Source organism: Gouania willdenowi, chromosome 6, assembly GCF_900634775.1.
Source record: "Gouania willdenowi chromosome 6, fGouWil2.1, whole genome shotgun sequence".
Taxonomy (NCBI): domain Eukaryota; kingdom Metazoa; phylum Chordata; class Actinopteri; order Blenniiformes; family Gobiesocidae; genus Gouania; species Gouania willdenowi.
Window position 1 is genome coordinate 39,631,933 of NC_041049.1, and position 24,463 is coordinate 39,656,395.

At 39.5% G+C, this 24,463-nt stretch overlaps 1 protein-coding gene across 1 annotated transcript; it reads right to left on the bottom strand.

Moving 5' to 3' along the window:
• Positions 1-583: 583 nt before the first annotated feature.
• LOC114465617 (high-affinity choline transporter 1-like) lies at positions 584-23,804 on the bottom strand. The gene is made up of 10 exons (XM_028450753.1): positions 23,486-23,804; positions 23,363-23,404; positions 18,356-18,545; positions 18,158-18,271; positions 12,143-12,298; positions 11,140-11,288; positions 7,702-7,851; positions 4,281-4,434; positions 3,118-3,335; positions 584-1,754 (listed from the first exon to the last, which is right to left on the bottom strand). Exons 3-10 carry the CDS (start codon positions 18,537-18,539, stop codon positions 1,239-1,241), a joined length of 1,641 nt encoding a protein of 546 aa, XP_028306554.1. The 5' UTR covers positions 18,540-18,545; positions 23,363-23,404; positions 23,486-23,804; the 3' UTR covers positions 584-1,238.
• Between the last annotated feature and the right edge of the window lie 659 nt (positions 23,805-24,463).

Consider the following 24,463-nt stretch of genomic DNA (forward strand, 5'->3'; position numbering starts at 1 on the left):
AATATTATGACTTTAATGTAGAAATATGTCTTTAATCTTGAAACATTACTTTAATGTAGAAATAGTATGTCATTCATCTTACAGTGCTCAGATTTATTTTTATTTTAATGTGGCCCTAATACGCTGTCGTAATATGGAGCAAAAACAATGAGCAAATCCATTTAATGTGAACAACTGACATCCAATATGGAGTAATTTGAAAAGTGCTTTTTTAAAACTATGTCCCATCATTTTTGTCACAATTCTACAAAAACACACTCAGCAGTTTTTCCGTGTGCAAAGATATCGCTCGCAAAAATATTTGGTCAATTCACAATTAAATCTTACAACTCTATTGATTAAATTGTCTCTGTAATGCAGAGGAAATGTGCAGAAGTGGTTTTATAAACTTGAAGCGTATCAATACGTTTGTTTAAGACCCTAAACTTAAGTTATTATAAAAATTAAATACAGTACAAAGCAAACAAACAAAAACAACATGTTCAATCCGTGTACTGTTTGTTCTTTGGTTATTCCGTTCTAAAACAACCAAAATCAAAAAAAACAAATAAACCGTGGTTATTTGTTTTACTGACTTAAAACCTAAACATAAACACAGAAAAATCAAAAACCAGATAAGCAGCATTTTTCTGTTTTAACATTAAATATTATTGGTGAAATCTTGTTGTGTTTGTGAGATATTTGGATATTTAAGGGGAAATCAGAGCAAGAGCTTAAGCACGTCACATTCTGTAAGAGGGAACAGAACCAGAACTGAAGTCCACTGGTTTCCCTCCACAGATACTGGACCAGGTCTCTACACACAATAGGACTGTTTAGGATTTATTTCAGCAGCTCATCATGCTCATGTTTTCATTCAGTCTGTGGATGTTTGAGCTCACATTTATGTTTTGTTTTGTGGTGTTACGGTCCAAATAACATCCATTTAAACTGGAGACTGAATACTGTGTGGAACAATAGATCATAAAAATTCTACCATTTGACACTTTTGCAAAGACAAACACACAGTTAGATTTTTTTGCATGTTATAATATCGTGAGCCACTGAGTGCAGCCGTTAACACACACGGAAGTTGATCACAAGAAACGAGGAGCACCAGAAGAATTTATGTTTTGGTTTTAAGTCGGTAAAACAAAACAACCACACCGTTAATTTGTTATTTTGGTTTTGTATTAAAACGGAATAACCAAAGCACTAACAGTACACAGATTGTGTTGGTGTGTGCTGATTGGATGTAGTTAGAGTTGTGACTGAAGTATACCATTATCATCCTCACAATGGGGCGCTATTCCCTCACTGTCTATCTCTTTTTTCTTCTCACACACCCTCAGAACATCCCAGGATGGCGACAGTAGGTGGTGTTGAAAAATAAGCTCCGCCCCCTTGGAAACGGCGAAAAGACACATGAGCGTGCAGATGACGTTGAATGTCCTGTAGGGAAAGTACTGCATGATGACTCCGCCCTCTTCCTTCCAGCCCGGGTACAGGATGACGGGGGCGATACCGAACAATTGCTCCCCGCTGAGCAAGCGCAGCAGCACGCCCAGCACGAATGCGCTTATGGCGCCGTATGTGTTAGCGCAGCCAAAGTAGAGCACGCCCACCAGCTGTGGGAACACCACGCAGTATAGGAGGTCAGCGCTGATCAGCCACAGCGCCAGCACGCTCTCATCACCGAAGGCCGCGCCCGTTCCACTCAGGCCCACCAGCAGCGTGCTGACCCGGATCACCCACTGCAGCTCCGTCTCTGACGCCTTTGGGACCACACCAGGCAGGATAGGGGTCAATTACAATTGCAATTGATAATTAATTACAGTTATGACATACGTATAATTGTAAATGTAAAAAATCTGTTGCTTTTGTAATCATAATTGAATTTTAATTGAGTTTAAATAATTTACTTTGACAGTTTTTATATAATTTTAATGTTAATTACAATTACAATTAAATTAAACAAAAACCTAGTAAAAAAAAAAAAGGTCCAAACAATGTGTTGGTAAATAGAAATCTAGAAATTGTACTTTCTGTCAATACCACGGACAGCAAATATTCAGTTAATAATCAATGTTGGGGTCATTATAATTGTAATGACATAATGGATAATAATTACAATAATTGTGTAATTATAATTGTCATTGTACTTTTAAATCTGTATAATATTCATAATTGTAATTGACATGGAAATTCTATAAAAACTGTCAATTACAATTTCATTAAACAGAAATCTGTAGAACCATGTTACAGTTTTATGTCTGCATGCGTAGTTAACAATTGTTAAATATGTTTCATATTTGCAACTTTTAACCAATATCTGAGGTTTTTAAAATCCAATTTCACCACCTTTTCCACCATTTTTGGTCACTTTGAACCCATTTTATTTCTGATTAAAACAAGGATTTACATCTTTAAGGTGACTATATACTATGGCCCAAATAATACTAAACTTCCTGGATAACAGTGGATACTATTCAAAAATCTCTCCCTTTATTCCCCCTTATAGATGGCCCTGTCTCCACATGACTGTTCTGTAGTGTTCATGTCTGTGTTCAACCACCATCAGGTATAGTGGGGGTCCCCGGTCTCTGGAATTTTTGTTTTGGGGGTCGTGGGCTGAAAAGGTTGAGAACCACTGCTCTAGAGGATCACTTTACAATTTTTGAAACAAAAAGGCTCAGACGCCCACACCAAAAATATTAATACCAATATTTTCATTGATGAGAAAGCGTAACAAGGTAAACCAAGAGATGAGAAACAAATGTGATGATAAATAATATTTTTCAATGTATTTTACAGCTGATTTAAGACATGAATCAAAACTAAACGTTATCATTAGAGATGCAAACAGAACGCTAACACAAGAGGAAGGTTACATTTAATAAGGTTATTCATTAGAGGTTCAGTAATTGAACTTTAGTAACTGAGAACATAATTGTAATTGACTTTCAGGGAGAAAATAGTCTTTGTAATTTTAATTGTAATTGGGAAAAAATGCTGGTCATTGTAATTGAGTTGTAATTGAAGATGTAATTGAAAAATTTAATTGACCTCAACCCTGACAGCGGGACCAGGGGCAATGAAAGGGCGCTACCGTGCTGCCATGCCCACACACACACACACCTGTGTCCTGATGGTCTTCTTGTAGATGTTCTGTGTGAACATGGAGGCTGAGGATAGCAGAGCAGAGTCCATGGAGGACATCACGGCCGCAGCGATGGATGCGATGCCCAACACAGAGAGCCAGCTGGGGGTGAGGTGGTCCAGGACCAGGGGGAGGATCTTACCGGCCTCGCCTCGATCAAACGGAGATGGTAGACCGTAGTCCGTCATGTTCCAGTCTGAGACACCAAGAGAAGAGGTAGCATCGAGTTTATTTATACACACTTATCGTGTATAGGGTCAGAGGATGGAAGGGACTGCATAGCACAGACACATCACCCTGTAGGATAAGCAATTTGAGCATAAATGTGATATTACCCATAGTTAATCTCTACTAGTGCTCAGTTTAGGTTTACTAGTCCACAAGTAGACTTTAATAGTGAAGCAAAAGGTGTCACTAGTTAGCATCATATGCTAATAAGGGAGTGGGGAAAGTAAATTCAGGCTTAAACTGCTTTCCATAAGCTTTACTAGTACTACTAGTAGATTTAAAACACTCTACTCATACTACTACTGAGATTTTTTGAGTGTACTGGTAGTATTAGTAAACAAAAAACAGTTTTAGTAGAAAAGTTTTTTGTGCAATAGTGCGCAAGTAGAGCTACTAGTAAAGCAAAACAATCTGCTAGTAAAACACAATGTGTTACTAGTAGTACTAGTAGAATTAAAATACATTACTAGTTATTCGGTAATAATATACATATTTGTGCCGAACCGTTCGGTATGCGACTACCGGTTTACAACCCTGTACCGAATTGAGTGCAGAATATAATTGTATACTATTTATTTGTATTTTTAATCAGTTTTTGTGAGCAGGACCATTTAAAATATCTATTAGTTAATTAAGTGGAGGACAGGTGGACGTGCCGTTAAATTTCCGCCTCCACCGTGTGCAGCGCCTCATTCACAACATGACAATTGAGTCTGACGAACTTGAAGACCCACCTGCAGACCTCAAGTCCCAAGACTTTTCTATTGAGGTACGTACTGAACTGTGACTTTTGTAAACCATTACACCCTAATTACTAATAAAAATTCAAAGCTTTACTAGTACTACTAGTGACAAAATTGGCCATGTTGCTAGTATAATTATGGTGTGAGTGTGTGTTTATGGTCACACGTACCAGCAGCAGTGGCTGCCACTCCAATAATAACAGAGGGGATTCCCATGATGAAGACGGCACCAGCAGCAGCAAAGCAGGTGAACTGAGCCTGAGCCACAGAGGCTGCAGAGAGGATCCTCTGGTACAGAGCCTGGTACGCCAGTCCACCTAGTCCCTGCAGCGCACGCACACGCGCACACACACACACACACACACACACACACACACACACACACACACACACACACACACACACACACACACACACACCGCTCAACTCATATCACATTGTTTCACTAACTAGGTTTTAACATTAACTTCTACCAATAGAGAAATTTAAGCCTTTCACTAAAACCACTACACAAAAACAGTTTCCTGTTGTGACCAAGCTAAAATTACTTGAAAAAAAACATGTAATAAGGTTGAAATTGTTGGTCGGAAGTTTATTTTAATCTCCATTATAAACAGTCAGTGTGTTCATATGTTGGTAAAGTTTGGTGCATTGTGTAACCCATTAGATACTTAGATTATTAAGCAAAGTAAAGTAATGGCGAAACAATAAGTATATAAGTATAATTTTAGACTAGTAAATCAGAAGACTAAGTACAACTCAAGGAGAGAGGAGCAGAAACTGAAGAAACTGACAAACTGCTTTTAAAGGTACCATGTATTATGTGAACAGACAAAAGACATTTAAATACATCAAAACATTATTTTGAATGACCATTCTGTGCATATGTACAATGTCAAGTATGATAAATATAAAGAATATAAAGATCCTGAGAACCCTTTTCTAAATCAAAATATTGAACACTTAAAAAACGAATTATTCAAGATTACAACACGAATACAGAAAAGTCAAATAATAATTCCTTGGATCCGTGATGCTCAAATGTTCAAGTTGTCCATTTCATTCACACACAAAATAACAGTACATCAACCTAGGCAGGGATTTAGAGTCCAGAAGAAGGTTGTGTGCATGTGTGTGAGAGCAAGACTTCATGCTACAAGAGCCTCCTACCGCCCGGATTAAGCAGGAGGTGGGGTTCCATGCTGGAAGACTCCGTGAGTTACAATTTTTCCTGGATACAGTGGGCTTAATGCCTTTCTATAGCTCGCCATTAATTACTTGGACTGTGCAGAGAACAGGTCCATGTAACACAAATATTTCTCTGTGTACACAATTCCTTAAATATTACAGGTTGTATCATAGATAAATTACATTCTATATACTGATCAAATATTGGACAATATATTTCATGATTCTCAGATTATTAAATTATCATCAATATCATTAAATATATAAATTAATCATCTAAATATTAGCATATAGTCAATATAAATATCAAAATATCAGCTTGCATTTAAAGTACAAAGTGCATTGGAACCATTAAAGGGGCCATATGTAGAATTTGCAAACAAATTCTGCCACCACCAGGAGGCTATACGCCTTTGAGGTGTTCTGTCTGGCGGAAATTAAAAAGAAGAAGAATCCTCCACTCTCAAGCTCTCAAGGTGTCAACGGGATGAATACAAGTGTATAGTTATTTCAGAAGATGACATCTTCAAGTATTTCACCTCCAAATGAACCAGTAAGTAACCCTGCTCCCACCAGAGGCTGAGAAGAATTAGGTCATGCCCAAGATGGCCTAGTTCAGGGACAGCTCTGCTGTAAATAGGCTTATACTCACCCAACCGGTGGAAAAAAGTACTACAGGTTGGCCAGGCCGGCAATATTTATTAATGTATATATAAATATGTAATCTAAAAAAAAAAATCACATAAGGCATGACAGCTAAGGACATGTTTCCTAACACTCAAATTTTGATTTTTGGTATTTCAGACATATTTAAAAGTTGAAAATTCACAAAAATTCTACATATGGTGTGATGGCGGTGGTCGGTGTTTGGCATTAGGCTCCTATGAGTTATCGCTTAATTAGATCACTTTCATGATTTGTCACAACAGTTTTATCATTAACTGAAGTTAACCTACCTGTAGCAACAACATCCAAAGCCTCTCTTGCATGTGACCGCCACTTTTGGGAAGCGCAAGATATAGACGTTCTAATTGGTCGAGCCGAGTCATGTGACCGGACGCAACCTGTACGTAAGACCAAAGATGATACGACAGGCAAGAGGATGCATGCACTGATTTGACACCCGTGTTACAATTGCATTGTGGGATGTGGAGTCCTGTAGATGGATGCTTAGAAATGTTTTTACTTCATTCTTAATGTGATTTCTTGTGTTCAGCCTAAAAAACTCTGACAAAGTGACTTCCAACACATTTCTGCTGTTTTCACTGAAAGTTGAAGCCAAACAAAGGAGGATGTTAGTTTTAGTATTTATGCAGAAAGATCTGTATTCGGCCTTAGTTGATAGTCTAATGAAGTGAGGTGATATCACTAGGAATACTGGGAACAAAGTAGAACAAAATGGAGTCAAACCAACCACTGTCCTTCTCGTCTGGAGAAAAAACACAAGAAATCACAGTAAAGGTGAGGTCACACCAAAAGCGACTTCAGCGACTCTGGCGAGTAAATTATGTTCAAAATCAACGTAAATGACGCAACGTCCAGTGACCAATTCAACTCACAATTCTCCCCGGTCATCACGCCACGTCGTCACGAAACGATGAAGTGAACGATGAAGTGAACGAAAAGCGCAATTATATTCAAATATCTTCATCATGGTCCATTAAGTGCTGCTGTGCAGCAGCTTCAGGTAAGCCATGATGAGCACTGCCGTTTGTGTGTGTGTGTGAGGGGCAGGAGTGGCGGCAGCGGCACGCCACACACCGCGGAGGCTCCACTCCAAAGAATCTGACAAAAAACTTGGAACAACGTTTTTAGGGGCATTCTTGGCTAAATTGTGGGACAAATGGTCCATGACCCTTGCTAATTTCCGACATGGGAATTGTTTTTATCGTGGGATGACATAATCTTACCGGTGAGAATGTTTTTGACGATATATCATAAACGATAACATATCACACATTCATGTCAACACACTGACTGTTTATAGTGGAGATCAAAACAAACTTTTAAGCAGAAATTTCAACCTTTTTTAACATTTATTTTGAGCAAATCCAGCTTTAAATTCACTCAGCAAACATTTAAATAATGCAAAAATAAAGAAAGCCTGATGTAGGTTTCAGGGGGACGCCCTAAAACCAGCTCAGTGTCACTGTGTGTCGGAAGCACAATAAAGCGTTCCATAAAATGTGTCTGAAGCTACAAGGAGGTTTTAGATTTCCTCTTTGGGAACGCTGCTCAGTAATTAGGTTTACATCTAATGAGCAGTAATAACTCAGCTCTTTGAAACACAAGCCGTGAGCTTCTAAGTATCACACTTAGAAGCTCACAGCTTGTGTTTCAAAAAAGAGAAGTTTGTAAGAAGTGTTGTGAGATTGTAGTGGAGCCACAAATGAATGAATTTACCATTAAAAGAAGCTCATCAGTCCATTGTCCTGCATTCTCCAGCTCCAGGTTTCCAAGCCATGACGTGTGTCCACTGGACTGGTTGAAGTGCACGGCTTGTGACGAGTCACTGATGGCTGGACTCAGAATAACGAAAGGAACACAAAGCCACTGCAACAAAGAAACACACCAATAAGGTGATCATTACTACATGTTTAAGAGCTCAGTCAGCAGCAACTAAACCCTGGAGTATGTTTATACACATCAATACTAAGGTTGTGAATGATAAACCGATGTGACTGGATGTCCAGTTCAACAAGTGAGAGATACGGCTGCATCGGTAGCAGCCTCCTCAATCGATAGGAATTGGCAATGAAAAACAAGATTAATCGGTTGTAGAGGATCGCTGTTCCCACTCAACATTCTTGGAGCCAGAGTCTGCGTAGTAGGATCCGGCAGGAAGCGTGTCACCAGGAGCCCTGGTAGCACGCTTCCGCCTATTTAGCGTACTGCCCTGATGAGTTTTGCAGCCCAGCAACTCAAAAAACTTAAGTATCTTTCCCACTGGAAATTCTCCCAACATCTTGTTCAGATGATCAGATCATAGAGGTTAGTACAAGTACTAGTAGCTCAAAAAAGACCAAAAAACTGAAAGGAAAAGTTTAATGGCATCTCGGCTTTCCTTCACGACTTAACTGCTTAAGAATTTTCACAAAAAGAGCTACGCAAGATCCACGGCTGTCAATCATCGTCATATAACACCTCAAATCCCATTTTTCAACCTCAAATAATTTACCGTATTTAAAAACAAACTTCACAGAAAATGAGCACTTGAACACAATGTAGGGTGATAATAACTAATGATCACAGCAGTTTAGGTTTGCAAAAAAATATGTGACGAGTATTTTAAGCATTGCTAAGATAAGAATGTGGTCGTTCCACTCTAGCTCCCAAGGCCTGAGGCCACATTTTGAGATGACCAGCAGGGGTCATCATTAAAAGGTTATTGTTACATGGTTTGTTTATAGGTGTGTAACATGTTCACATTGAAATGTTGCATCTTTGTTACCTACCTCCCGTGCTCAAAACACTTTGCTCAGGCTGAAATGTTGCACTTTGTCGTTAGTATTCTGTGGTAATTTTACCTCTGGAATACCCATCTAATGAGTCAGCCAGACTTTTTTTTTTGGTCCATGTCTTAAAATAAATACATTGACATTGTTGTTCCGTATTTGTTTTGCCTGTGCCATAAAGCCACAATGCTTGGGGATATGGGGTCGTTTATGTATTTGAAAAGAAAATATTGTACTGTCACTTTAGGATTGGCTTGTTTTATAAAATATTTATAACAAATATTTACCGTAGAAGCAAATCGTATAGTTCCTACACTGTATTGAATCGATTCCTATCGAATCGGTCAGTAATAAAAGGAAATCGTTTTTTTAATTGAATTGTAACCTGTGTATCGAAATGCATATCGAATTGTTTATCACAGAGAGATGTGCAACCCTAATTACTACAGTGGTGTTAAACTCATTTTAGTTCAGGGGCCAAATACAGACCAGTTTTAGGTGCAAATTCAACATTAATGTGCCATGGTTTGCACTTCTACGTATACATAATACAGTATATAAATGATAAAGTATGAGTATATTCACCTAAATGTCCCTGATTTTGGGAGTTTGGGGACATTTTGTGGAATAATTTAAGGAAAATTCAACAATTTCAGATTAAAAATAACTCATATGATATAAGAAGCGGAAACATGAGCTCTACAAATATTTTGGATTTTAATTGAGTTTTTTGCATTTGGAGGGGCTGGGATATCCAATTTTAATATTAATTTACAAAGTGTTTCATGTGTTTTTCTATCATTTTTACTTTCTCGAGTGGGTCAAAATTGATGCTCTAAAGCAGAGGTTCTCAACGTTGGGTATGAGGGACAACAAACTAACTAGGCTTCACAAACTGTATTAGAAATTTCTGTGTTCAGGATTTAATGGGCGGATCAGAAATCATAGCCACATTACGTTACGTAGCCATCATTAGCATAAACCCGACTCAACTTCCGCGGCCTCCAGTGGGCGCAATTCAGCACCTAGTCGAACACAAACCACATATTCGGACTTGGGGGGAATAAAACATGTCTGCTGGTGCCACATTTTCCATGAAGTGAGCACTTTTAATTGCACAGCAATTGTGTGTTTTTCCTCTAGCGGGCGCAGTTCTAACTCTACCCAGGAGGGATGCACATATTCGGACTCAAGGGGAGCAGGCCTTTCCACTGACACCTCGTTTGGCCCGATCCGAGCACTTTTGGAAAACCGATGGGAGAAGCACTATCGACGCTGGAGCCACTTTCACACTACTTTCTCCTATAGGCATATTACACGGAGGCGGCGTCCCTCCCACATGTGGGCGTGGTTCCAGCCCATCTAACTGACACGCCCCCAGCATTTCAGGTCAGAGAGAAGTGCTTAGACCTAATTTTAATACACTTTTTTTTTTCATCTTTCAAATTTGGCTCAGTGGTTATGGACACGATTCAATGGTGTGACAAACTCATAACACAAATTTAGTTCTGCTTTACACAGACTTTAACCTATTTTTAATCACTTTTTCTTTCCATATTTTTGCTCCTTTTAATGCATTTTTGCTACATTACTCCAATTTCTGCCACTTCTGCATTACATTTCAATGCCTTTTCTGCATATTTTTTCCACTTTCAAGACATTTTCAGCACTTATAAACCCTTTCCACCACTTTTCCACCTAACATCAGATGTGTTGACCCATTAATGTCACTTTTAAACCGACGATTTAATGTAAAAAGTTTCATTGGTCCACCTGGTCTAATGTGACGGAGCTCAATTTTTTGGCAACATGAAACTCGAAAACCAGAAAAGGGTTCAAAGCAAGGAAAATAAGTAGCTGCTTATAGTCCGGAAATTACAGTATGTGCCAGTTTAAACTAACTGTTCTAATATTGACACTTTGAACCTTTTTTTTAATATTACTTTTTCTGTCCATTTTTGGCCACTAATTTGCAACTTTTAATCATTTCTGTGGTTTTTAAAATGTAATTTCAGCTCTCCCCTTTATTCCCCCTTATAGATGGCCCTGTCTCTACATGACTGTTCTTTAATGTTCATGTCTGCCTTCAACCACCTTCAGGTACAGTGGGGGTCTTGATATTTTTATATCAATAAAGTCTGACCAGAAATACAATTAATTCTAGTTTAAATTTGCTGATGAAAAATGTCACACAGGCACATTTATTAACAAACAGCTGCACAATATGAGCCACTTTTGCTTTTTTCTCCTCTAAGGGACAGCACGTGTGAGTGAGTTTTATGCTGTTCTGAGAAGTAGCTAAAGCAGCAATACCTAAAATGAGTATTTTAATACAAAAATATATCATAATTTTCAATATCTGTACATATATGCTTGTCGTTCTCACCAGGCTGATGAAGATGAAACACAGTTGGATGATGTCAGTATAAGCCACAGAATAAATCCCTCCCAGTAAAGTGTAAGTGATGGACACCACTGCAGAGATGATGATGGAGGTTGCAGAGGAGAGTCCGAGAATGATGCTCATCGTTCCACCTGAACAATCACAAAGACCAGTGAAGTCAGTGAGTGAGGAAGGATGCTAGCATGTTAGCATGTGACATGTGAGCTAGCTGACAGGTCTCATAAGATGATGAGCGCTACATAATGCCTCCTCTGCCTTCAGCTGACTCATAACGCTGCAGCTTCGATCGGAGCTTCTCTTTTACTGGCCCCCGACACTGTAATGGTGCGTTTTCAGCAGCGTAGGGGGGATTTTCTGTTGTTTTTTCCTTTTTAAATGGATACCGTCACAATAATTGTTACACACATGGACACAAAAGGGACTTCCAGGCGTACAATGCACGGGTTGATTTAACTCTCTTTTTAATCTGCATAACCACGAAACACATTCATCAGCTGCACCGTCTATTTAATAAAGGCAATCTGCTCGGACACTCCAGTCTTTACCTGAGGACCTCTGCAGCCCTTTAGCTGCCCCTGATGCTGCCTGTGTGCATCCTCCGCTTATGTAACTGTAATCACCATCCGTAAGCTCCAAGGAGTGTGGACATTTTTAACTCAGAAAAATTTGAAGTGCAATTAATATAATGCAGTAATACTTATTAAAGTGTCCTGGATGCAAATCAAACAAAAAACAAAAATGTATTTCATCATCTTCAATATTTTGTATACTTGATACACAGGGATAAAAGTAAGTTCAACAAAACAAAACATGAAAACAAAATATGATTAGAACTACAACTACACAGCACACCTTTAGAGGTCTAGAACAATCAATGCATCAGTTAGTCAGAACTATTTCACTGGCGGAAAGGAGAACCCACACAACATTTGTTAACGTTATGGCAAAATATTGTGCAGGAGGTTAATGAGAACGTGTTACTCACCCAAAGCTGCGAGAATGCAGGCGACCCACAAAATATCACTGAGCAACACAGGGAGGAGCAGGGCGGCAGTGAACGTGTTACCGTAGCGTTTCTGAAACGGGTCCAACATGGTCATGTAACGCTTTGACCTCATTGGCTTTGCAAAAAATAATCCTCCTGAAAGATAAAAATTAAAACTATCATGTCAGAAAGAAATAACGGCAAAAGAAAACATTGAAGCGTTTTTAGTCCAGTGAGGAAGAAAAATCCTATTTTGGAGTTGACGTCGACCAAAAGCAGCTCATGAAACCAAAAATTACCACAATACTCACAAATGAGCAACTTTTATAACATTTGGGGCCACAAAAATGTGACTTATTGATCTGATTGCCACATTTTTAACATTCATGTCAGCATTTAAAGTAAAGCCCAATCTGAGCCGTAATGCATGAAGACCAAAGGCTTTCTGTGTGTTTCAATCCAATCCAATCCACTTTATTTATAGAGCACATTTAAACAACAAAACGTTTCCAAAGTGCTGAACATGCGACCACAACAATAAAACCAAAACAATACAAATGAGCTCTGCCACTAAATGAGTGTAAAACAATAAATAAAAATAAAACAGTTTAAAAGAATAAATATAAATAAAAACACATTAAAAACTATAAATAAGAATAAAACTCAATAACATAAAATAAAAGACACAGAGGACCACACAACTTACGCGGTGCTAAAAGCCAGAGAATAAAAGTGAGTTTTGAGACGAGATTTAAAACACTCCACGGTGGGGGCCGTACGGATGTGGAGGGGCAGAGCGTTCCACAGCTTAGGGCCGACAACGGAAAACGCTCTGTCCCCTTTAGTGTTACGGTTTGCCTTCGGAACCACGAGCTGGAGCTGGCCCTCAGACCTCAAAGCGCGCGGGGGTCAGTAAATTTGGATGAGGTCTGTGATATACTGAGGAGCCAGTCCATTCCAAGCTTTAAAAACAAACAACAAAATTTTAAAATCAATTCTAAATTTAACAGGGAGCCAATGCAAAGAAGCAAGGATTGGGGTGATGTGTTCACGCTTTTTGGTCCCTGTTAAAAGTCGTGCCGCTGCGTTCTGGACTAACTGCAAGCGGTAAAGTGCCTTTTGGCTGATGCCCGAGTAAAGTGCGTTGCAGTAGTCCAGACGGCTTGAAATAAAAGCGTGCACGACTTGTTCAAAAAGATTAAATGATAAAAAAGGCTTAACTTTGGATAAAAGACGAAGATGATAAAAACCCGATTTTAAAACGCCATTGATCTGTTTATCAAATTTAAAATCACTGTCACTGGGATGCAAATACTTTTGGAGTGATCCCAAGTCTGTGAGGGTACATCCAAATGCCATTATTTCTGTTTTTCCCTCATTTAGTTTAAAAAAATTCTGGGCTAACCAAGCCTTGACGTCACCCAGACAGTGGAGCAGGGGTGTCAGGGGGCTGTGGTCATTCTTTGCAATGGGCATGTAAATTTGACAGTCATCTGCGTAGAAGTTGTAAGACATGCCATGTTTCTTAAAAATCTCTCTAAGTGGGAGGAGATATATAGCAAAAAGAATGGGACCCAGGATAGATCCCTGGGGGACTCCACAGTGAAGTGGGGCAGAAGATGAAGTGGAGTCCCCCAGCCTGACGGAGAATGACCTCTCCGACAGGTAGGACCCAAACCACTCCAACGCGGTCCCCCTGACACCCACGCGATCTCTTAGGCGATCTAAAAGAATTGTGTGGTCGACTGTGTCAAAAGCAGCCGTCAAGTCTAAAAGCACTAAAATGGCAGAGCCTCCAGAATCAGTCATTAAAAACAGGTCATTAAAAACCTTTAAAAGTGCAGATTCAGTACTGTGCAAAGCTTTGTAGCCTGACTGATATGGGTCTAAAGTGCCATTTTCATCTAAAAAAGGTTGCAACTGTGCAAAAACGCATTTCTCTAAAATTTTCGATACCAATGGTAGTTTGGAAATTGGGCGATAATTCGCCAAATTTGCAGGGTCAAGGCCAGGTTTTTTAATCAAAGGCTCAACTCCAGCTTTCTTACAAAAAGCTGGCACTATGCCAGTAGCCAAGCTGCTGTCGATGATCTCCCTAACAGAAGAGCCAATGGTGTCCCAAACCTCTTTAAAAAAGCGAGGAGGGACCGGGTCTGTGGGACAGGAGGAGGGTTTAAGTTTTTTAACTATCCCTGTGAGCACAGACAATGACACAGACTCAAACTGACAGAAAACAGCTAAGCATTGAGTGGATACACAACTCCACACTGAAAAGGGAGATATGTTGGCCCTAATAGCAGCAACCTTCTCATTAAAAAAGGAGAAGAATTTTTCACAAGTTCCACTTGTCATCTCCAATGAAGTGGACGGATTAAAAACAGAACCAATCGTTTTAAAAAGAACTCGAGGCTTACTGACATTATTCGAGATCAAGTTAGAGAAATATTGAGTTTTTTCAGCTTTAACAGCACTTTGATAGTTTCTCCAGCACTCTCTAAGAATCTGGTGCGAGACCTCCAAATGGTCCTTCTTCCACCTCCGCTCTGCCCTCCGACACTCACGCCGAGCTGTGCGCGTAGTGTCATTGAGCCACGGTTCCTGCTTTGGCTTAGGACATATGGCTCTGAGGGGAGCAACACTGTCCAGGACTTCAGAGCAGGTGGAAGTAAAAGAGTTCATCAATTGCTCGGTGTCCATAGATGCAGCGGAGTTTAGATGATCCAGAAACGATGCAGTAAAAAGAGGAGAAAAAGCAGCGGCCGTGTCGGGCTTAATAACACGACCATGACGCACGCAAGACAGCTTCACCTCCAAGTCCAAAATAAGATCAAACATGACAGGGCTGTGGTCAGAAAACACGGCATCTCCAACAACGACATTGTTCACAGGAAAACCACATGACAACACAATGTCTAGCGTGTGCCCGTGCACTTGTGTGGGGCCAGTGACATGTTGCGTCAGATTAAAAGCTTCCACCAAGTCCAAAAACTCTCTGGCCATGGGTTTAGAAGGACAACATACATGCACATTAAAATCTCCGACAATTAAAACCCTGTCATGACGCGTGAGCACACAAGCAACAAATTCATAAAAGTCTCTAATAAAATCCTTGTTGTGCTTCGGTGGTCTGTAAATGACAGCGCACAGTACTGGGTCAGCCTGTCGCAGCTCAAAACAGCTCAGTTCAAATGAAGAAAAAGACCTCTCAGATACCACTTTGTGATAAAAGCAGTTCTTTAAAACAGTAGCTATACCTCCGCCACGACCAGTGGTTCTCGGTGCGTTGATAAAAGTACAGTCTGGAGGTAATAACTCTGAGAAAGCAGTAGACTGACCGCTGTTGATCCAAGTCTCTGTTAAAAACAGTACATCCAAATCGCACGATGTAAAGAAGTCCTGCAGGATGAAAGTTTTATTCGCCACAGACCTCGCGTTCACGAGTGCGCACCTCGTAGAAGCTGTAGTAGCCGCCTGAGCTACCCGGCTCAGCGGCCTGAGGTTAGCCGGGGACACACCGTCAGAAACCCGGAAAGAAGAGCGGCGAGGGCGCAGCGCGCAGAGATCCTCCCGTTGTCCGGTAATGGGCACCAACCAAGCGCCAACTGGAGCGAGTGTGCGTCGCTAGACATAGCGGAAAAAACAGTCTCTGTAATCCCGTGGAAGTTCCGAGGACCACACCGCGGTGGGAGAAAGAGCCAACCAGGCTTTCAGCTTCACGAGCCGACCGGATCGGACTCCTCGGCGTTTACGCTTCCTGGGCAGCGGCGCATTCACCCTGAGGAGGTGCGCAGGCAGGTCAGCCAGGTAGAATGAACCTGACTTGTTGTTTGCATCACGAATGGTACACGATTGCACCGTTTCTTTTATTTTGAGCAATTCTTGACAATTATACACCAGCAGTGAGTCGATGGTCCTTGTAACAGATGTTAAAATCAGCATAAAACAAATAAAACTGAGCAGAGCCAAGCAGCACACCAGACACACCGGCGCCATCTTGTTTCACTTGTCATTTTGCTTAATTTTTTCTCATTTTATGTATTCTTTAGCTTTTGTTTTGTGTATTCTTCTGTCCTTCTGTGTGTTTTAAGTCATTTTCTGCATTTACTTTGGGGACCGAACAAAATTCGACCGAGGCATGTTTGTCTGCTCTATTGGCAAATTAAGCTCTGTTACATAAACTCAGCAGACTGTCATCATATGAAATATCTTCCCTCCCTGACCTCAGGAGTAAAGTCAAACACGTGATGTGATAACAACATGACCAAAACAAACAACTATATTCTAGTGAATGATAAATGCGTGCAAAGCCTTAATGATTTGCTTTCTAGTTAAAATCATTGTTAATCCTTTAGACTTAAACTAAAATAAATTTTATTTTGGGCATTTTTTGTTTCTCTGCTGTAGCTGAAGACGTTTGGGAGAAATTTTCATGTGGGGCACATTTGGGATGTTGAAAATCATGTAATTCTTCCTGACGTTTGTTTAACATGAGGTTGAATGATGAAGGTCTTTCCACTCCGTTACCTTTTTGTGGTAACGAAGTGAAATGGACAACAGGAAAGTAGGTCACAGCCATCACACACTGAGCTACAACTCAATGATTCCTGTTCTAATACCTAATGTCCTTCAATTGCTTTTTAAACAGCAGTGTTGGGAACGTTACTTTAAAAAAGTAATTAGTTATAGTTACTCACTACTTGTTCCAAAAAGTAACTGCGTTAGTAACTAAATTACTCTATAATAAAAGTAACTCATTACCAAGGAAAGTAACTATTTGCGTTACTGTTAAAAAAAAAAAGTTGCTATATGTCAAAGAATTCACATTTTTTAGATGCGTGTGTCGTGAGGTGTTTCATTACATTTGAGTTGTTTACAACGGATGTGGACAAAGTCTTCACTCCTGGATATAATGAACACTTCACATGCACGTTCTTGCCTTTGACCACAATTAATTTAAAGTAGTGTTTGTATCATCACCTTAAAAATGACAACTTTTCATCAGACTGCTCCACGCTCACCATCTCTGCTGATTCATCCAATCTGCTGTGTGTGTGTGTGTGTGTGTGTGTGTGTGTGTGTGTGTGTGTGTGTGTGTGTGTGTGTGTGTGTGTGTGTGTGTCGTGTGTGTGTGTCGCGTGTGCTGGCACGTCGCCTTAGCCAATCATAATCGCTCACCTTGCTTTTAACCCGCCTCCTCTTGCTGGCACATGTGTAAAAACACTGGCTCTGATTGGCTACCATTAAACATGACGCCGCCTTAGCCAATCATAATTGCTCACCTTGTTTTTTACCCACCTCCTCACTACAGCTGAGTAAGAAGCCAGGGCTGCTTTCAGATAGCAGTTTATTCAATCACTGCATGTAATGCACCACATTTAACGTTCAGTAACGATAAAGGTGTTGTAACGGCGTAAAAAGCAATTAGTTAGATTACCCCGTAACTGAAAAACAAACGGCGTTACATAACGCCGTTATTTTAAACGCCGTTATTCCAAACACCGTTATTCCAAACACTGTTAAACAGTGACATCATAAAGTTGTTCTGGGGTTTCCATGGATACGGTTGATGGTAACGGAGTGGAAAGGAAAAGGAAAAATGCTCAAATTCATCAATCGAACCTGCGTTACAAAAAAAAAACTAGGTGAACTAGCAAGCTAGGATTTTTCTGCTTTATTAAGCAATACACACTTAATATTTCAGTGGGTCACATTTTTACTGAAAACAACATGTTAAAAAAGTATCAGGCCCGGGACATGTTTTTTACCAAATGTGGCCCTCATGAAAATTTTGTACATAAACGCTAACGTTTAAATGAACACGTGCTTTGCCAGACTTAAACGTGTTCTAAACTCAATTTCTATGATTCCGTTACAAGAACTACTCAAAATTGAAACGTAAAATATATTTTCTAGTTTCCTAAGCCCAAATTACTCACAATTTTAGGCAAATTGTATTAATTTTCACTCATGTTTAGTGTGCAAAAAAAAGAAATAGTTTGAGTTTTCGTTACTCACCCAACAGAAAATTCATAGCGTACGCAGGGAGCCCGACAGCCCAGATGAGACCTCTCCCAGGGGTGTAAACAGCTTCAGCCGTTCCCATAATGTAGCCTCCGCCGACCCATGTCGCTTAGAAAGAAGCACAGACCACCGAGAAAATGAACGAGGGTGCAACATAAATCACAGCATATGTATGGAATTGGTGAGACGTACCTGTCATGGTAAAAATACCAACCAACACGCTGATATTGCGACCTGCAACAATTGTGACTTCGCTCTTGCTGCCGATGCATGTCTTCTCGACTTTTTTGGATTTTCGATACCCCCATAATCCAATTAAGAGGATGCAAATATAAAAAAAGACCACAGTCACCAGTCCGGGGACGTCCACTGCCATGATTATCTGGTTATGAAATCAATCCACAATCTATCACACACTGGTACATAACTGACACAGGAAGGAAATGCTCCTTCAAGGTGTGCCAAGGCATTCAAAGTCAGTAATCCTCTTAATTATACAGGTAAAAGAGGATTATATGGAGGATATATCTTGACCTACAATGATGACAGTGGGGCCTTTTCATATCTTCCTTATCAGCAGACATAAAGATAAGAGTCAGATCAAAACATCAGGTAACTGAGCAGTGGAACGCAAACCTTAACCTGAGTTCAAAGGAACCCTGAGAAGTGCATGGTCAGTTCGCTTGCTAATGTTTAGTGAAAGATTGATAAGGGGGGTTGTGTAAGGCTTTTAGGTGTTGGAAGTTTACAGCTCATACGACACAATGTTATAAGAGCATTGTTTAGAGAGCTCGGTAAATGTACAAACGCTCCTTTAAACCAGTGTGAAACAGTGAAAACTTACAGAACATACATAAAAATGTGCTTTAGCTTCTAAGAAAAAAAAAGTTTTCTGCAGCAATTGAACCAGGGGTGTTCATTCCGACTTTATCCAGTGAGCCAAATTTGATGCTCTAAAGGGCCGGATTTGGCCTCAGGACCTTGAGTTTGACAATTGAGTTAGAGGCTCATATTTTTTAAAAGTAGTTTCTTTTAACATTTTAGAACTAAATAAAAATCTGCTGGCTGTTTAAAATGTGATCTCTGCAATAAACTTTCACCCTGAGCAGCACGTTTATGTAACTCTGGGACGAACTCTTGTGCGCCATGGATTGATTGGATGTTAAAATAATTTACCAGTTCATCGACATATTGAGAAAAATTAAATAAAAAACTTGTGTTGCAGTCTATAATAAACGCTAAAAAACAATACATGTTTGAAACGTTGACCAAATCACAGAACAGTGTAAATTCAATAGGGTTAATAATGAGGCGTAGATTGAAGACATGGGTCAAACTGACCCGTTATCATTAGAGATTTATTCAGGCTCGGTAATTGTGATTCATTGTATTTAGTAATTTAGTAATTGAGGACTTCATTATAATTGACTTTCACAGGAAAATAATCATTGTAATTTTAATTGTAATTGGAAAAAAAGCTGGTCACCGTAATCGGAATTGAGTTGTAATTGAACGTGGATAATTGAAGTCATTGTAATTAAAAAATGTAGACTACATGTGTACGATAAAACTTTATGTAAGTAAAGTCTATTTAAAGTCCATTTGATATTGTCTTTTATAGTTTTTATGACTTTCACCATCGTCATCACTTTTCTACCTAAAGACGAAGCAAACAAAAGCAGGATAACTAAAATAAGTCATCGTTGACATGTTACAGTAATCAACAAATAAAAAAATGATTTTGAATGAATTTCCTCCCAACAGATTGTAATTTATAAGTTTGGCAAAGATAGTTTGAAAAGTCAACAGATGGAAACGGGAGGAGGATACCTATTAATAATAATGTAATAAAAGATATAATCTGTTACAGATTTGGTCGAGTGAAAATGTAAACGTACCAACTAGCACAAAAACCATTTTTTTTTTTTTGTCTAAAGACTAAACAATGTGATAGTAAAATGCAAATGGCCCTGTCCAGAGTGTAGCCCCACCTAGCACCCAGTGTAAGCCGGAGATAGGCACCAGCAGACCCCCGCGACCCTGAAATACGGGGTCGCGGGGGTCTGCGGGGGTCTACAACGGGTCAATGGATAGTAAAATGCAGCGTAAACAAATCTGTTAATTGGTAGAGTAAAATCAAACACTAAGAATTAAAGAACATGATTCTGATTGTTAGTATTTATGGTTATATACTGTTTAATCTGCTTCACAACTTAATTAGTGTTTGTAATTAATTAATAAACAGTGTGTGCATATGCCCGGGTTAGCGATGAGAAAGCTCAACCCTTCACTGATTAATAGATGAATTCACTAGTTTATGTGTAGAAGGTAAAAAGGTGAATTGAGGTATATTCTTATTAAAGAATCACGGACATAATATTACACGACTCCGTGCATTTTTATTTTGGTTTCTAAATTGCGATGCAAACAGATTTTGCTTTATCAGCGGAAATGTTCAACCATCACACACCAGTTAATTTAAAACAGAAGTCGACATTTTACATTTCATTAGAACATCATTTCATTTTAGTACAGGGGCTGAATACGGACAAGTTTGTATTTAAAAAAGTAGGAACAATTAGTTTAAACTGGCAAATAATGGGCATGACAAATGGTGACTTTAAATTGGCAAAAATAAGCATAAAATATGGTGAAAATATATTAAAACTGACAATAATGGGTCAACATGTGTGACATTAGATGGAAACGTAGTGGAAAGGGTTTATAATCATACGAGGAGTTTGCGGGGGAGGGGGGGCATTGTCCCCCTCCCCCCAGTGGTCAAAAGTTTTCATTACCGTTTTCCCAATTTTTAATATAACTTACACAATATACAAATATTTTAAGTGCCAAAAACACAGTGATTAGAAAATAATAAAAACGGTGATATGAAATTCAAAGGTTCGCAAAATAAAATCAAGTAAAAAAGTTTTAAAGGTCCAGCAGCCGATGACATTTGACCCTCCTGCATCCCGTAGCAGCAGAGCACTTTGTTTACAACATGGATGACACTGCGGGTTCTCCATAGACTCACTAGTCTGTTGTTTGTAGTGATGCGCTGAGAAAAGAAGCCGGCTGGAACAGAGAACGAGCAAACCCTGCGCTGTGTCGAGATATAAAGCAGTGGATTGAGCGGTGTTGTGATAATCTACTCGCCCACCTACCATGCAACAAAATCGGATCTATCTAGAACATAATAAATAATAACACTGCTTAATTACAGCAACTTTACTCTCTCATTCTTTAAAGGAGGTGTCTATTGATACGGAAATGTATCAAGCGTAATGTTGTAATGCCGAGTGGTCTAAGGTGCCTGACTCAAGAATTCTTCCTTCCGCTGCCGTGGGTTCGAATCCCGCTTTTGTCATATATATTTTTCATTTTTCAATAAAACTAACGGAACTTTAAATCATGTGGTGCACCTATCACATCACCGAAATTGGCCAATGAGGGGCGCTACATATGAATAGACCAGGGGTCACCAACCTTTTTGAAACCAAGAGCTACTTCTTGGGTACTGATTAATGCGAAGGGCTACCAGTTTGATACACACTTAAATAATAATTAGGGAGATTTTCAAAAGAGCGGGGGGGGGGTAGTTTGCTTTTTAAAGAGAAAATGAAATAATTCAATTTCACAGTGTTCTTTTATTTGAAAAACACATATAAAGTAAAGAACAAATTCCACAGTACCCGTGCAAATGGTAAATGGTGGTAGTAGTAGAATAAATAAAATAAATAACATAAAATTAAACAAAAAAGGCATACATTGCATAAATTATCCATCAATCTATGCAATGTATGCTTGAAATAAAAATAATCAACAAAAGGAAAATTAAACATAGCCTATACAACAACGGCTATAACCATAACAGAAACACTTCCCTACACATGGTTGGATTTGATTTTCTCCCGATTTCCTCACTGACATTGTCCGGGCGGACCATCCTTCACTGAGCGTCGTTTCCGGCCGGACAATAATAACAATTACACCTCTTCTTATGCGGTGTAATCGTTATTATTATTACAACAATATTATTATTACAATAATATAATTACACCGCATAAGAAGAGGAAGAAGAGTCTTCTTCCTCTTCTTATGCGGTGTAATCGTTATTATTGTCCGGCTGGAAACGACGCTCAGTGAAGGATGGTCCGCCCGGACAATGTCGGGCAGAAATCAGGAGAAAATTGGGAGGGTTGGCAAGTATGTATTAAACACAAAAAACACTTTACATTTTAAGTGTTTATATATATGTATTGTCATTTCTAAGTTACATGTAAGTGTGATTTAAACAAGAATAGCTAAATAAATAAATCTATATATATAAAAGCTCACTGGTAAGTGCTGCTATTTGAGCTATTTTTAGAACAGGCCTGCAGGCGACTCATCTGGTCCTTACGGGCGACCTGGTGCCCGCGGGCACCGCGTTGGTGACCCCTGGAATAGACATGCAATCTATTGATATGTTTCCGTATCATTAGCCACGGCCTTCTTTAAAGGGGACATATTATGAAAAATCGATGGCATATGAGGTAACTTGAGTGTCCATCAGCACACAAAATGTGAACTAAATATATATATATAATATTTATTGATTTTATTTTTTTCCTGCCTCCCCCCCCGGCTAGAATCTCAAACTCCACCTATGTTTATAAGTGCTGAAAATGTCTTGAAAGTGGGAAAAATGTGCAGAAAAGGCATTGGAATTTGATGGCGAAGTGGCAGAATTGGGAATAATGTAGCAAAACTTCATTAAAAGGAGCAAAACTATGGCAAGAAAAAGTAAGTTAAATCAGGGGTCCTCAACTGTTCTCATCCTGGGACCCACATTTTGTTACGATCATTAACTCACTACCCACTTTCTTTTAGAATTCAACCAACCAAATTTAGTTTTTCAAACATAGCTGTTGAAAACACACATTTATCCATTTGTCCAGCATGCATTTCACAGCATCCCCACGCCCCGCTCCCTGTCTCACGACCACAAATGGGGTCCTGATCCCATGTTTGAGAACCCCCTGATTTACACAATGATTCATGTTTTCTCAGACAATTTCCCCATGCGGGCCGATTAGGATGTTTTAAAGGGCCGGATTTGGTCCGCGGGCCTTGAGTTTGACAAATAGAAACACGTTCATTCCCTGATGCTTTGAGCTGTAAAATCTGAACCGGTTCACAATGAGGCTTCATTCCTACCTTTAAACGGTGAAATCTCTGCTCCTCCTCCTCCTCACAGACCTGTGAAACACAGAATTAAACCACTGGTTCATTCATTCATTAATAATGGCTGTGTAACATCCGTCGCTTTGTTCTCCTCACCTCCAGATGTTAAAAAGCCGCTCGTGTCCACCGTAACCAAGCGGAGCCCACGATCATCAAACGCACCACGGTACTAGCCGACCTCCTCTGCTTTGAACCTGAACGCATCCCCGTTACCGTCCGCACCTGGAGCTGCTAGTTAGTAGAATGTCGCCTTTGGGTTCCTCCGCTCCAAACAAATGAAGCTCTGCTCACCTAGTATTATTATTATAACGGACGATTGTGTGCGTGTGTTTCTGATAAAAACACGACGTCGGAAATATGACACCGCACCGTTATGACGCAGAGCACGCGCCTCGCTCGGATGCGACTCTCGGCCTTTGTCTGCGAAGCGAAGAAGAAGAAGAAGAAGAAGAAGAAGAAGAAGAAGAAGAAGAAGAAGAAGAAGAAGAAGAAGAAGAAGACCTTCATTTCTTCATCATTAACACTGAGACAAAAGCAGAAAACCTGCTGAGCATCATTATCATGGAGGAGAACAGGAATTATGGTGAAGACCCTTACACTCACATTAAGCACAAATGTTGGGTTGTAGAAATTCATTAAATTAACTCTTGATATATTAATGGCCTGACAATATTTGACACGAGAAGCAACATTTTTCCAATTTAATAGTTGACTTTTTTGCTTCATATTTAATAACTTTTCCTAATGTGATGGGTACAATTATTAAGCATAAAGGTATCATGATGATTTTTTTTTTCAATATGCTGAACACATATTACACTTATTGGTGTTCCTCTGGGGTCAAGCTATTTTAACTGTTTAAACTGTGTGTGACCTTACATCCTGTGTGTATAGAGGGTTTTCATGGCGCGTCATCAACCCAGAAGTTACCATATTGGCGATATTCAGCAGGTAAACAGAGCGCATGTACACAAGCAAATCCTGAATTTTGAGAGGAAATTGTGAATTATTGTCATGTTTTTCGCTGGTCAGACCGAGTTTTATAAAATGCCAAAAGTTTTAACAAATCAGGGA

Bases quoted from the DNA above. Each gene is read 5' to 3' on its own strand.
- LOC114465617 (XM_028450753.1), bottom strand. From the start codon at position 18,539: ATGGCAGTGGACGTCCCCGGACTGGTGACTGTGGTCTTTTTTTATATT. The intron at 7,852-11,139 runs GTGAGAACGACA...TCTTTGTTGCAG, and splicing joins GTTTCATCTTCATCAGCCTG to TGGCTTTGTGTTCCTTTCGT. The intron at 3,336-4,280 runs GTACGTGTGACC...TTGGTGTCTCAG, and splicing joins AGTGGCAGCCACTGCTGCTG to ACTGGAACATGACGGACTAC.